The 15,560-nt window shown below is 40.0% G+C and overlaps 1 protein-coding gene across 3 annotated transcripts in view; it reads left to right on the top strand.

Annotated features, from left to right (window-relative positions):
• Positions 1 to 424: 424 nt before the first annotated feature.
• TMEM135 (transmembrane protein 135) overlaps positions 425 to 15,560 on the top strand; it is a 158,201-nt gene continuing 143,065 nt past the window's right edge. Inside the window, exons 1-3 of one of the 3 annotated variants that reach the window (XM_085574659.1) lie at positions 425 to 590; positions 10,702 to 10,829; positions 13,922 to 14,040. In XM_085574659.1, coding sequence (XP_085430785.1) covers positions 14,009 to 14,040 — 32 coding nt within the window. In that variant the 5' untranslated portion in view covers positions 425 to 590; positions 10,702 to 10,829; positions 13,922 to 14,008. Of the gene's footprint in view, positions 591 to 10,701; positions 10,830 to 11,587; positions 11,644 to 13,921; positions 14,041 to 15,560 lie in introns of those variants that run through there. The other 2 variants (XM_085574660.1, XM_021545028.4) reach the window with 2 other exon arrangements.

Genomic DNA, 15,560 nt, shown 5'->3' on the forward strand with positions numbered 1-15,560 from the left:
AGTGTGTGACGGGACACGGGACACGCACGAAGGGGACACATGCGGGACACATTCGGGACGGGCACGGGACACACGGACGGGACACCCATGGGCACGGGGGAACACACGGGGGACAGAAGGGACACACGGGGGGACACACGGGACACGCACGGGGGACACACACGGGGACACGGGCACCCTCAGCCGCGGCCCCCCCTTGGCCCTTGCCGCGGCTCGCGCCACCGCCGGGCCCGGCCGCTCCCCGGCGGCCGCGGATTGGCTGCGGGCCTCACGCGAGCGGCGCGCGCGCGGGGCGGGGGGCGTGGGGAGAGCGGCGGTGCCCGCGAGTAACCCCGGCGCGCGCAGCGCCCCGCGCGACCTCTTCCCCCCCGGGGCCCGGCGGTGACGCGGCGGCCGCGCGCGCCCCGCGCCCCCTCCCGTCCCCTCCCCTCCGCGCGCGCGCCGCAAAGATGGCGGCGCTGAGCAAGTCCATCCCCCACAGCTGCTACGAGATCGGGCACACCTGGCACCCGAAGTGCTCCTGGGCTGTGCTGCACGTCACCCAGAGCGCCCTGGCAGAGTCCCTCCGCATCTACGGCACCCTCTACCTGGTGGGTGTGTGCGTGTGTATGTGCGGCAGCCCGGCCCAAGGCGGGGGCTGGCCTGAGACGACAAGGGCAGGAGGGGTATCAGACAGAGGGGAGCCTGGCCTTGGTTTTGGGTGGATACTAGGGCGCAGGGGGCAGCCCGGTCTGGAGTGGAAGGGGGCTGTAAAGGACGTAGTGGGAGCCTGGCCTAAGCGGAGGGGGAAGGGCATAGGGGTATTTTTGGGGAGGGCACAAGCGGTGCCATGGCGAGGAGAGCCCGGCTTGGGGTGGCAGGGAAGGACATAAGGCCTATTAGTGAAGTTCGTCTAGACTGGGGGCAGAGGGTTATGGTCAGAGGCAAAGGGCAGGAGACAAGTCAAGAGGCAGCCTGATCCTGGAGTGAAGGGAAAGAATCGCAAATAGTATGGTTTGGTGTGGAGTCTGGTGCTGGGGAGGCGCTGGAGGTGGTGGGGCCGTTTGGTGTAAGGGCTGGAGGGTTGTGTGATGCGGGGAACCTGGTGTTTGAGCGGGGAGAGGCATGAGAGGGAGAATATGTTGAATCTGGGCCAAGTAGGGCAGAGGAAAGACATAGGGGGTGGTGACATTTGGAGGCATAACATACGGGAAGAGGATTTCTGCTGGTGGGTAGAGGGGCATGGACACATGCCTGAACATCGTATTTTTGTCATCTTCCAATACCTATGATACCTGAATAAAAATCCTTAGTGTTTGCCTGGGAGGTTAGCATTGTGTCTTTGGCAGTAGCAAGTGTAATGCACGTGTGTTGGTGACACCTTTGTAATCAGTGCTTTAAGATCAAGGAGATTCCATTGCATAATGAAGTAAGACTGAAAAAAATTATGGAGTCTAAAGGAGTCTGAGTAGTCAGAGAGTATCCTACAGGCGAGGTATCTTAGTATGAGTGTGCAATTAGACTTGGTTATATCACCTCAGTTGCAGCTGGCACATTTCCAGCAAATTAGGGTGTAGACAGAAGAGCTGGGATGTGTTTGCATCACCTGTGTAAACATACCCTGAAAGCCAATCTAAGCTGGAATCGCTGCAGGTGAGCACATCTGTCCCCACCTCCCTGCTTCTCCTCCCATAGTGGTACCTGGGGGAATGAGGAGTGAGCTGGCCACTAACCCTAACCCTGAACTGCCCCCAGGCTAACTTGATGGAAAGAAGCACAAGTCATCGTTGAGTCTGCACCAATGATGGTGCAACAAAATTATTAATCTGTGTAATAAAGAGAAGGAAAGGAGTGAGACAGCAGCATCCTGGACATAATTTGGTTAAGCTCCCATTGAAGGGTTTCTTGAGTGAAAATTATGATGCCATTTATATATATATATATATATATATATATATATATATCCATTTATATGATAAAACAGTGACTGGTAGCCGTGTGAACCTAAGGAGTTGTCATGTCTGATGGTGAACATTTTCACTCTGAACTGCCACAGACAGTGGTGGGAGCATACAGTGAGCTGTATCATGAAACTAATACAAAGAACATTCTCTCTTCTCCTCTTCCTTTAACCAGTACTATCTTCTTTAGATCTATTTTCTATCAAGTTTGCTCTGTAGGAGCATAAATGCTTGAACCAGCAGGACATGGTTCTGAAGTGAGCCATGAGTGGTGTAGTGGTGATCTTTCAAGTCTGGCTAAATATAAAGCAGCTTAAACAGTTCTGTAATTAAATCAAAAATCCCCATCAACCAAAACTGGTTAAGAGATTTCCTGCTCATAGCTCTGTTATGGTTCACTCAGTTGCGCAGTCATGGGTTAGGGGGAAGGGTCCCACTTTTTATTTCTTTGAAAAGAAAAACAAACCTAAAAATGAAAAATTTTCCTGACCTGTTTTGCATTGTGACCCTATAAACAGTTACATCTTGTCACAAACCCAAAGTGAGATGCGAACCTTCTCAACCAATGTCCTGCTATAGTGTAAAGACTCTGCCTCACTTTTTGCATTGTCTTCTTTGCAGTTCAGTTTAGTTTCTCTTAGGTTTTTGTTGATTGTGTTTAACTTGCCGAAGTAATCTAAAGCTGAGCTGCTCTCAGATCCTGTCTAAAGAGAGAGGAAGCTCTTGCAAGTCTCTGCTCCCAGACACATAACTGTACTTTTTGTGATTCTGGACCTCATCTCTCCATGAGCTAACCTAGAAGAGGTTACTTACCCTGCTTTTAGCTGGAGTTGTTTCCAGATTCAGTAATGAATTGAATTGGATTATAAAGCAGGATTTGATGAGCATCAGAAGCAGAGTAAGGTAAAGAGGAAAAGGGTGCAATGTGGGCTGCAGAGGAGAAAGCAGAAGTGTTGCAAGTTAAATAGCCTGGCAGGGAAAGAACAGTCTTGAATTAAGAGAGTCATCACAAAAGTCATTCTTTGCTGGACTTACAGCTGTGCTTGAAAACCTTTTAATTGTAAATGAAACACCACACTTGTATAGCAGAAATGTTCAGGTTCACATAAGAGAATGGATTTAAATAATTTTGTCTTTATAGTTACATCAATGTGTGTTCAGTATGTTTCTGGTAATACTTAGTCCTGGTCCTTTGTAGAGTTCAGCAACAAAAAATGCACTTCATTTTTCTGTGTCAAGCCTGTAAAATGGCTTCTGATTGTTCCTGCTGTTGCTACAAGCTAATAACTAAGGAAAGGAGATGAAAGAGTTTCCTTTCACAAAAGCTTGTGTACATACAAATGAGAATGAATAGATGAGAATAAATAGCTAGAGGTTGTTCTGTGAGAGAACATGGTTAGGGACAGTTACAATCCAGAGTCCAAACTCATAACAGCTTCACCCCACATCTCTTAAATGCTTTGTTTCTCTTTAGTCTGTGGGAGACTGGTGCAGCTGAATTAAGTCGTGTTAGGAAGTGAAATATTGGCTGTCAGTGAATGACTGTATAGAGTCTTTGCTTTTAAGTAGTGGTGTGCTCTTTGTTTAATTGTTGGTTTTTTTTTCCTTCTCTTCTTAGTAATTGTGCTTGACTTTTTAGTTGGAAAAAATATAGCCTTGAGACACCATACTTGTACTGTCTTCATTTTTGCTCCAGTACAAATGGTTTACTTTAGTGAAAATGGGCTTGACATCTAAATTGAATTGTTCCTCCCCATATGAAGTGGCTGACAGGAATGCCTGCTTTATAATTAAGGCTGCTTGTGTTTTCACAAACTGAATATCCCCATATGTAAGTCTTATGAGACCCACATTAAAAAAAAAAAAGTTGATTAGTATCTATACCTAACAAAGAACCCATAAACAATCTTTCATAAACCTTGTAATTATGCTTTTTGAAAACTATTTGCCTTGATATCTCGACACTTCAATGAAAAAGTCCTTCCTCAGAATTTGCTGTATTTTCTTCCATCTGTACTTTGTTTTTACATTAGTCAAAGCTAAACAGAATGGGAAAGTGTCATCTTGTATTTTCAAAGCTGGATAAGTCAGACTTCTAGAAATTCGCAGAGGTAAGGAGAAGAAAATTATTTAACAGGGAAATTGCATGAAGTTGGGAAAAGGTGGAATACGGGCTTTGACTTGTTTCAGCTTCCATTTCCAAGATTCTGTTGATTTCACATGGGTGCTATTCATCACATGCATTAGGCCAAAGTCCTCTGTTTCATGGGGGCTTGTACATTTTAGACATCTGTTTGCTGATAGTGCACAGTAGATAAATATGCTCAGTCATTTTTATGAAGTCTTTGTAGTGTATCAGAGATAACCTGATCAGGTAGCATTTTCACCTAATCTAAATAAGGTAAAAATTGTTTGTGTGCTACTTTGTAGTAGCAATTGTAGAACCCATTCTTCTAACCTTTTGCCTGTGGGATGGCAAGAGTCAGTCATGCCATTCACCTTTCCTTTCTCTTAGTCTGATTGTGTACTCTCTTCACCTAATTTAAGACAGGCTTCCTCTCTCACTTTCCAGCCTGACTTTGGTCCTGCCCTTTTCCCTTTCAAACACAGGTCTTCCTCTCCCCACCTACATTTTCTGCCCGTCCTTCCCAGCACCAACCCCTTCCTCCCCTATATCTGCTGCCTTTCTTTCCTGCTGCTAAAGGGCACAGCCAGAGCACAGCTTGAGCAGCAGCCCAAGCTGATTCTTGGCTTACTCCTGTCTCTGACTCCAGACACCTCTCCCACACAGATCTGCTGGCATAAAGGAGAGGAGCAGCAGACCTAGGGCAGTGTGGGTGCCAGCGGGTTTGTTTCAGATGTCCTCTGCACTGAGTGATGGTTCAGACAACTCTTTAGAACAGATGTAACCAGAGTCTGCTGCTCCAGTACAGATTTCAATGATCCTCAGCACTTGCCCTATTTTATTGATTTTTTTTCTTTATTAATTTCTTCTCATACTCTTTTCATGGTCATTTTCTTACTTTTGATTATCATTTTGGTTTCACTTTTAATATTTCTTCATACTTGTGCCATATCTGGTTCTTCCTATGCCTAGAATAATTTTCAGGTTTTTAGATGCCAATTGCTTCTTTCTGTGTCAGAAGGATTTTTTTTTTCCTACTTAGGATTCATGTGCTGTTGTCTTCCTGAGCCCTGTTTGACCCATCAGTAACTGTATTCTGTATCTTAATCTCCATTCTTTATGCTGTAACCTCTCTAGGAATAGGATAGCATTGCATATCTTATTGTCAGAGACACAAATGCTGTCAGCTATTGTATGAAGTGTTTTTTCCTTCCTCTGCAATATCAGTGGCAGGGACATTGGTATGAATACAGCGTGGGCCAAGGAGCTGCAATGCAAGCAGCATGTGGCAGCTGGCAGGTCACTTCACAGGTAAATCACTCTGACTGGAGGCAACCACAGCAAGAACAACTCTTCTCTTATTGTGCTAATGAATTATTTTGAAAACAGTTATAAGTGGGACAGCATCCCCAGCCAAAGATCAACCTGAAGTGTGAGTCTCACATCACTTTCCTGCTGGCTGTATGCACATTGCTGTAGGATTGGGCCAGAGGTTGTTCCCAAGGATGGATGGTGCACATTGGCTGTGCTGGTGCTGCTTCATGTTTGCTTTGCATGCAACTTCCCTTGGGAGAGCTGTTTGAGCTGGTCCTGAGCAAAGGTGGAAAGTCAGCAAACACTAAAGCAGATCTTCTCTTATCTGCCAGCATAGATAGAGTTAAAATATATCATCTTTCTGAGGTGTGCAAGAAGGCTGCACTGCCCAGACTGTATTCTAAAATACTCTGGAATTGCTGGGTATATTGAAATGTGATTTTTCCTTGTATGTGCTGCAGACCATTGTGTGTTTAGAAGTAGGGTGGGGAGACTAGGGAGGAACTGTGTTGCTGTGGAATATGCTTCTGGATGCCAGCTTGGATATCTGGGTTAGGCTGTCAGCAATCTTTCTTCTGTCTGATCCAGTACCTAGAGTTACTGTGATGGTGATATGTGATTGCCTTCTTTTAGATATCTGTTAATCTTAGTACTGTGCAGCGTCCTGTGTCTCTCTGCTATGTTATGAATGACATGTAGGTCACTGTCTTCTTGTCTTTACATTCTTCTGGAAGCTGGGTTAAATATGACTAAAATTAGCCTAGATGTTACTAAAGTAAGAATCTGTGACTTCTTCATTCCAGGTTGTGATCATTTCAGTCTGTTCTGGTGGCTTTTGGGCCATGCTATAAAAGTTATTTCATAAATTGAAAATAAACAAAAAGAATATTTTACTGAGATATGCTGAGGATTTAAAAATAGTCATATAATAAATTCAGGTGAACTAAAAAATTTATGCTCAAAATTGTAAGGGGTAACCAGGAGCCTGCATCACGGTAATGTTGGAAATCAAGGCCTCAGCCTTGACTGACTGAGCAAAGATCTTGGTAAAGGCACTACAAATACTGAGAACTAGCAGGGACTGTTTATCAAGGAATAAATCTGTTCTCTTAAGTTGGTACAGCTTTACAGTAGAGTGCAAGAATTTCAGGGTGGGAGGATAATCCTTGAAAATTATGCTGAGTTAGACATTTTAAGAGGAATGAAATACAGTCTCCAGCTCATTTCAATAGAAGGAAAACAAACAGTAAAGATAAGTTGTCATGGAATGAGAGTGATTCCAGACTGGAAGGTAATTTAGATATCATTCAAAGAATGTGAGTACTGTTTGTTTCTTTTTTTCAGTTGGTTGAGTGATATGGAAAATTTTAGAAAATCCAGATCAAAACAACTCAACCCACTGATGGTGATCCTCATATAGCATCTCGCATGAGGCACAGCAACTCAGAGCAAGTGGCACACATTATTCCACAGAGTATTGCAGGATTTGAGTTATGAAACTAAACAATGTGGAAGTCAGGTTTTATAATCTGTGAAATCAGGAAGGGACGAGCTAATTGAGGAAAATCAAATCTGTGTTTCAGAGGATGCACGAGAAAGAAGTTGCTTATTTGAGCAAGTGTCTTTCAAAATCCAAGTGTTACCTGAGGGCATTTTGAGATTCAGTTACTCCAAAGCACTTAAAAATAATTTTTATAAAACAAAAGAGTAATGTTGTAAAATTTGTAAAAACTTGCACATGGTTCTAAAAGAACATATAAATAATTTAATATAGTTATGAAAGAAATGTGACATGTATTTGTAGCACTGCCCACCATTTGAGTAATTGGAGGTATTTTTTTAACTGTTTTAAATACTGGAGATTGCTTTGGTTTTAGCATGTGACTTAATTTATAAATTTTTCCTTGGGTTTTTAATGACTTGCAGCATATGGAATATATAAACCACTTGCGCAGTTGTATTGGTAATCTCTAAATTTGTGTTTTAAAGGTACCTCAACGTGTTAGATAGTTGTGCTTATATATGCTATTGAACTCTGATTTCCTAAGGATTTGGCTAAGTGTCTGAATATTTCTGTAGGGTTATAAATTTTTTTTTGTTTTTCTTTTCCTGTTTTTCTTTAATAAAATTTTGTTATGATGTGGTTGATTTCAGCTGAATGTTGTGAAGGAATCAGAGATGGAAGTGCTTGTTTCCATTTTCCATCAGTCAGTGTAGTATGTGTCGTCTAATTCCACCAAATTTTGAGGAAGGGGTAGTCCTTGAAGTCATACACTTTGTACAAACTTAGGACATGGTTATGGAGGGGGGATGAAGGAGGGAGAGACAAAAATGTTGTACACAGGACAGCAGAATTGGCAGAAAGCCTGTGGTGTTTTTAGCCTGCTGTGTAACCTGTCCAACTGTAAATTGATCAACCTGTTAGTACATTCATTAAATCAAACCATCCTTTGTGTGCAGTGCCCCTTGTGGAATCTGTAGTTCAGGAGTATAGGTGAGGATTAAGGATACTGGAGGTGAAGCTGAGGTTATTGTGGTTGGATGATGAATACTTGTAGGCGTTACATGACACATAATGAAAATAATCAGGCCTGGCTGGTGCCTCAAATCATGCTTAGGTTTGAGTCTTGTGCTCCTTTTCTGCTGGAACACCAATAGCCTAGCTCTAATCTTGCAGTAGACTATGTAGCTATGCTTTAGGGGTGGCATTGGAATTGTGTATATTCTTTCCATGGTTAGGGCACAGTAAATAAATTCAGATTTTTTTAGATCAATGGGGATTAACATTTGCCTATATAGACTAAATTAAAAAGAAAAAGGACTTAAGTAATGATATTCCACAAACTGAAGTATCCTGAAACTGGTGGACTGATTTCTTTTATTACATTTTTTATGGAGAGTAAAAATGCAGTTGTGAGAATTCTTTAGTTAATGCTAGAAAATGTTTTTTCTGTCTGTTTCTTTATTAATACTGACCAGTTTCTTTTTTCAATGCATCTGTTAGCATCTTTATGGAGATGATTCTTTTGCTAAGGGAGTACCTATTGGATGTCCTGATGCCCTCTCCTTCCATTCTTTCTGCTATTGGCATCCAGTAATAAGCCTTGACCAGTGCATTTATTGTAAGAATTTGGTTTTCATCACAATGTTCTCCCAGCTGATTGAGTGAGGTGTATCCCAGTGGGAGCCATGAACCTCTGCATTCAGATTTCATAATATTTCTGCACTTTAATAATACTTTTCTGAAATGAGTGGCACTGATAGGGACAGCAAAATTGTATCCAGAAATATCTGGTATTTTTTCCATGTAATCACATCACTGGTAGCAGAAGAGTAGAAGAACTTTATAGTCTGCTCTTGCCTCGTTTCAGCCCTTTAGCTTTATTGTTGTCTATAAAGCAGTTAGAAATGTAAGCTTTTATAAGCTTTTTTTTTTTTTTTGTATGTGTGTGTGCATGAAGCTCTATTGCTCTCACACATATTTCTCTTTCAATTAATGTGACCAATTTTCTTTGTAATGGTTTGTGTGTTATTGTTTCTGGTTCTTTTCTGTTTTTCATTTGGGAGTAGGATAGTAAAGAGAAGGGAAAGCAGAAATTTACATTAATCTAAAGCTTCCTGGAGACATTACAGAAATAATTTTTTGGATTTGATTTGACATTAATTTATAAGATAATTAATCTTTCATTCAGTTACACTTTGGTCTGAGGGAACAAGGCTTCACACTTAGGTATGAGGGCTGTGTTCTTAAAACAAAAAAAAATAGTTATTTTGTTCCAGTGTTCATGTCCTTCCTGCAATATGCTAGAAATAGCTGAGTGGGTAGCAGCTAGTTATCTGGCATTTAGACTACCTTAAGGCTTTCCTTCAGCAGAAAGATTATGGATTGCATTATTGCCTAACTCATTATGCTCAAAGCAGTCTTGACACTTGATTAAGTAATGTGCAAATCTGTTTTCAGGGGTCTGTTCATGTATGAATTTCTTCTTAATCCTTAGTTCAAGCTTCATTTTGGAAACAAGATTTTGGCAGAACTTTTCCCATGGCTCATTTTAGTAGAATCCTCAGCCTATCTCTGATTCTAAAACATCTACTTGCTATTCATTGGACAATGTTTGGGAAGAGTATCTCCCTCTCACAACCAAGACTTTGAGATATGCTGGCATATGGATTTGACAGGATGTCTTTCTTCTCATCTGCTCTAGCAATATGAAGCTTGCTCTGTTTGGAACTTCTCTAAGCATTGACCAAAAACTGTCCAGTTTTGAGACTCCTGGGGAGATCAATGCAATAAAGATAATAATGATAGTAGAATGAAGAATTGTCTCATGTTGTACTCAAAGTATACTTCCATGGAGTTGTATGAGCACACAGGCTGAAGGGACCCTGGGAGGCCTTGAGGTTGCTTGAGGACTTTTCTAGTTAAGTTTCAAGGGTCTCCAGGGGTGGAGAGTCCACAGTCATTTTCAGTAACCTCCTCCAATATTCAGCCACCCTCAAATGGAAGCTTTTCTTTAGGTCTAACCAGAGTTTCCCATACTTGAGCTTGTCTGTTGCCTCTTGTCTTAGCCCTGGGTTACCTCTGAGAAAAGCCTGGTTTCCTACGTCTTCCTGTTAGCTAATCGCACAATTTCTATGGACAAAAAAAGCTTGAGGACCTTTAGTGTTTGAGTCATTAAATAAGCTGTTCTTTATAATACCTTGGACATACATTAAACTGAACAAAAAGAATGTTTATTCTTCAGATTGAGCCTGGTGTCTGCTATAGAAAGTTTTTTAGGTAATATACCAATTCTGTGAAATATGTTAGGAATCTGTTGTTCTCCCAGCAGATGGTGAACATTTTTTGAGGACTTGCAGTTAATTAATTAAAGTAGAAATCCTTTAAAAATACATCACCACTTCACAGACACTGTGTTAGGTGTGTCTTTGGATTACTTTAGTGATATTCTGACCAGAATTATGTGATTTTCCAGTTGTCTTAAGGATACAACTCTGTAGATATATCAACAGCTTAAAAGTTTTGATGTCTGGCAGACAGTGTTTCTGACAATTATGGCCAACGTTAACAAGCTAATAAAATTCCTCCTGTACTTCCAATTTCATATTGCTTGATGTATTTCCTGGTATAAATATTGTAACGGCTGGAACAAGTCCAAAGCAAATCTTTGTGGCATTGTCCATAAAGTTTAATAGGCTTTGTTTTACTACTTACGTGGGCATGCCTCATTTTCCGTTTTTCTATTTCTTTACCATGTGCAAAAAGTGCCTAACTGAATTAAAGTTTGTCCTCTATTTTTTTTTTCTTTCCTTCTCCCTCAGATTGCAGCTATTCTCAGGAAACGAAAACTTGACTATTATTTGTACAAACTGCTACCTGAGATCTTGCAGTCAACTTCCTTTCTGACAGCAAATGGGACCTTGTATATTGCTTGCTTTTGCATTCTAAGGTTGGTATACTATCCTAAAAATGAAATGTAATAAAGCTATTTTTGTGCAACTTTTCAATTTGTATAATAATTTTTCTCTTTTTGTAATTGGCTTGTTTGTAATGCTTTGAAATAAGAAATGCTACAGCAATCATCTTGATTTCTGGTTTTACCATTTGATATGAAGCTTTACTTTTTAAAAATTATTCTCATTTTTTTATCTTTTAAATGAGTAAGCAAGTCAAGCTTTACTTCTTTTTCTCTGTTTTAAAGATTCAAAATACATTGTTGCAGGAAATTGAAATAGATGCTAGAGGGGAATTAAAAAGGCCTAATCTTTCCTAGAAATAATTGATGTAATTTGATATTGGCTTCTATATTCCTGATGCAGAGGCTGTGATAACTTTTAATTATACTGAATTTGGTACAGCCATCCAAGTTTGTACTTTTCCTTACCATCATAAATGAAGGAAATCCCAGCCTCTGGGATTCTGTAAGATACAGACTTGCTCTGAAAAATGAGCTAAAAGGCATCTCTGTATTCTGTTTCCAGCATATGTTTCAAGTAACTATCATGATAGTTAAAAATTAAAAGTTGCTTTTTATTAATATGATGATGCATTTATTGTAAGAGATGTTATACATAGACACGTAAAGCTTACAGTAGCTATGAATGTTTGAAAGTTAACTCACAGCATACTCACGAATCCCTCTAAAAGATAAACACCTTATGCCCTACTTCTAAATCAGTTTTGAGGCCTCTCAACTTTCCTTCAAAGGTGGAGGAGAAAGCAGAGAAGAGGAGCAGGCTGAGGAGCCATGAAATGCTTATCAAGTAAATAATTCTCAAAGTTTAAAATTAATCTATAAGTAATGAGCTCTACAGAATATGATGTTTTCTAGCAATCTAGGTTGTATCAATATTGATTTATCTTTATTTCTCTGAACTACAGAGTGCTGTTCCTTATTCTGCTATGTATTTGGCTATAAATCTGCAGTGCTTTATTTCAATGCTGTAGTTAAATGTTACTTTCTAAATTAAGCTGGTATGGTTTTAAGTTGTATGGTTTTCAGCAGTTCCTCTTACAGAGGATATTAGCCATCTAGCAGATCTGTGACTGTGCTGGTCAATGAAGTAGGTAAGAGATTAGTGTCTTACTCTGGCATGGCATCACTTTCACCTGTGTGAGCATAGCAGTCTAAGCTGTTCTGACCTCCAGAGCAGCATGACCAGATGCAGACTGGGTAATGGAAATGCTGCCTAGCCCAGGTGCCCTCCAAGTCTCCTTGAAGCATTGTTTAGGTTGACCTAGGTCAAAACAATGTAAAGGACAATTCCGATAATTACATGTGACAAGAAACAGATGTAAGCACTTATTCTGCTGTTCATACAGCTGTGCTGCACAGTAACCAACCAACATCTTGGGATGTGTATGTGCTTTTTCTCTTGCAAAGGGATGCCCCTGAGGAGCAAACAGCTGCATCAGAATCCTTGCTGGCAGTCTCTGCACACTGCCCTCCACCTGCAATTGCAGGACTAAAAAGTCATTGGCTAGAGTGCTGATTGAAACTGGTGAACTGAAATCACTGACAGAGGCATAACAAGTGTTTAAGGCAGCCGTGGTAATGGTTCCTGTTGAAGTACATGAATGTCCAAATATAGTGAGAATTTTGCAGCTTTTTTGTCCAAAATGAAATTCAGAGCCTCAGCGATTAAGTGATTAGGATATGTAAGAGCTATTAAATGACATTTCAGAAAACAATGGATAATATGATTGTTAGAGAAGAAATACTTTCCAGACTTGTATCCTTTGAAGAATGAGTACATACCTGGTGATGATCCACTTGGTAAATTTTTCATGTATTCCCAAGTGCCTGTGACAAGAATTGTTTCTAGGACTTGTCAAGAAGGTCTTCTGTCTTCCAGGCATTAGTAATATGCAAATAGTTAATATATATGAAACAAAACAAGGCATAAATAATTGGTTTGCATAGTAGAAATAAGCTGTCAGTGAAGTTCCTGTTATGTCCTTTATTTTGGATATACCTTAGGAATCTGGAAGAGGTGCTGAACACTACTGTGAGAGATTGTGTAAAATTATTTAGGGTATGGAAATCTGAAACTGACTCTCATCTGTTTCAGAAAGATCTGCTGATTAAAATCACTTATGAAATTTGATAGAGAAAAGTGCAAAGTAAAAAAGCAGCTCTGTCATTACTCAGGAACAGGCTTTAAACTAGCTGCTGTTTATCAGGAAGGTGTTTGAGGATCATTATGGGTAGGTTCTTTGAGCAAGTCACTTCAGCACTTGAATGTGGTCAAGGAGCTGAGTGAGTGGTGTTTGGAGGAAAAATGAGACCACATCAGGAAGCTGAATGAATACATGACCCCTTTACAAACTGAGCTCTCTATGCCTTTTTGAGAGTTTCTCTAAGATCATAATGTTGAAAAGTCATTAACTTGAAATGTACTTAATATCTTGTATTTAATAGACTTGTCTTGCAGCTTGAGGCATATAAGCTTGCTTCTCTTACCTGCTCTTGGGTAGTTGATGGAGGATGGAAATGTGAAACTTCAGTCCTTTATTTTTAACCAATTTGTGTCTTTTTTAATGTTTGTTTTCTTAATGTTTTGATTGAAGTTATATTATTCTTTGAACTTAGTGCTGTGTGATACAGTGTACTTCCTTCAGTAGCCCCTGAGTGCAAGAGTAATGGTACATGATTATTTAGGCCAGAAACATTTTAACTTGTCAAAGAAATGCCAGTACCTCTGGTTCTGCATAACTGGCCTGAATATTTCTGGACGTGATAAGCAACCATGAAAAGAGATTGTTTGAGACTGTGAAGATCTAGAAGTTCTTCATCTGGTTCTAGATAGTGATGACAGATTGGATGTGATAGATTTGTACTATAGGATATATGCTGCAGTTTTTATATCTGTTTTTGCTTGAAAGGTATATTATAGCAACAGCACTAACTCAGAAGAATTGTTCAGCAAGCCCTGTGCAGTTGATTGCTCTTACCCTCCTGGAGTTCTAGACCAAAGCAATGGAGTAAGGGTTTATAGTTGGACATGTTAACTCATATTTACGGTAGCTTCTTCCTTTCAGCTTGGAAAAACTACCAAAATTGAAACTGATGAAAATATTCTCAAGGATGTAGAACTGCATGCAAGAATGTGGAATTAAAATTATTTCATGCATTGTTTAATACTTTTACCATTTCACAGGTGGGTAAAATGTTGAAAATATCTAAAACCGATATCAGCAATGACTTAGACAATGGATAGATGTTCTTGCTTTAGAAGAGGTTGCCAAGCTAACTTGACTGACTTTCTTTTAGCTCCTATTTTTTTTTTTGTGTGGTGAATTAGGGTCTGTTGGCAGAGCAGTGAGGATGATGATCTCTGTTAAGGATGTGTGACAGTCCAGTTGGGGGTTGTAATCTCTTCCACTGGTGAGATCCAGCAGACTACATCTGTCTGGGCTTCAGATGGAAGTGCTGGGTTCCTGTGTTGACAGGCATTGCATCTGTTAAATGAAAAGTGCGATTTTTAGGTTTATGGTTCAATTACATGTAAAACCTCATGAAGGCATGGTTCTGTTAGTCTATCAACTAGAGTAATTAAGTTTGTCCATGTATAGCTTGTAGATTGAGGAGTTAGGTTCATGACCTGAAAGAACTCCTAGTTCCTACTCGGATTTCTATCCATAGAACATATGAAAATAACCATGCAAGTAATAACAAAACCTAATTTTCATTTACTTTAGGAGAAGTGTGAATGTTTCAGTTAGTGACTGTGCATTTTTATTTCCACTGGACTTTATAATGTAGAATGTGTTACTGTTGTTTCCGAAATCTTGTCAAACCAAACATGCAAGCATTTGTAAAAGGATTCTAAACCATGCCAAAAGAACAAATTACTGTTTCTTTCCCACAGAAAAGGCATTTGTTCTGTTACTTAACAGGTGTGTCTGGTGAGATGTGTTCATACTTATTAAGATGCTTAAAATGACTTCCCTGAAACTTCATACAGTAATTACTTTCTGAGAGAGTCCTAATAATGAACTTTATCTCCTGCAGCATTTGGCATTGTCATCCTGAGAAATTATCCTTTTGCAGCCGTGGGAATGAGCAGTGTGTGTAATTGCCATTACATCACTTGCTGCTGATACACTGGCTCTCTTTTCACTTACGAACATAAGCTGGCATTGCTCGCTGGTAATGTTATTTTTGCAGAAGTATGAGATGAAGCTGCTCATGCCTTTGATGGCAAGAGTGAAAGTGAGCTAATCAGATGGTGTTGGTTAATTATGTTTGTTCTCTCTTCTGTCATCAACATGAAATTTTGTCTAAGAAAGTGTCATCTTCTACCCTGTATGTGTTTGCAATTTTGTTTATTTTGTTTGCTGTGTTTTTAGAAGAGTAGATTCCATTGTAATGCTTTGTTTTCTCACTGATAGTGCTTGTCAGCTGAGCAGCATTGGTATAATTAAAGTATGTTTATTATCATGCCACCAAATGTCACAACTCTGGCTCTTGTTTGCCTATGATTGGCCTGAATAAGTTTGAAGTGCAGGTCTTCTGTGAAGACCAAACATGGTGTGTAACATTGTGTCTGACATGCCGTTTGGCTTTTTTCCTTTAATGATGACCAATCTATAGAAAGATTTTCTTAGATATTGCCATTTATGTAACTCTTTTTTTTTTCCCTCAATTCTTATTGTTGAAGGAATTTTGGTAGTTGAA

Source organism: Lonchura striata, chromosome 1 (genome assembly GCF_050655825.1).
Source record: "Lonchura striata isolate lonStrDom1 chromosome 1, ASM5065582v1, whole genome shotgun sequence".
Taxonomy (NCBI): domain Eukaryota; kingdom Metazoa; phylum Chordata; class Aves; order Passeriformes; family Estrildidae; genus Lonchura; species Lonchura striata.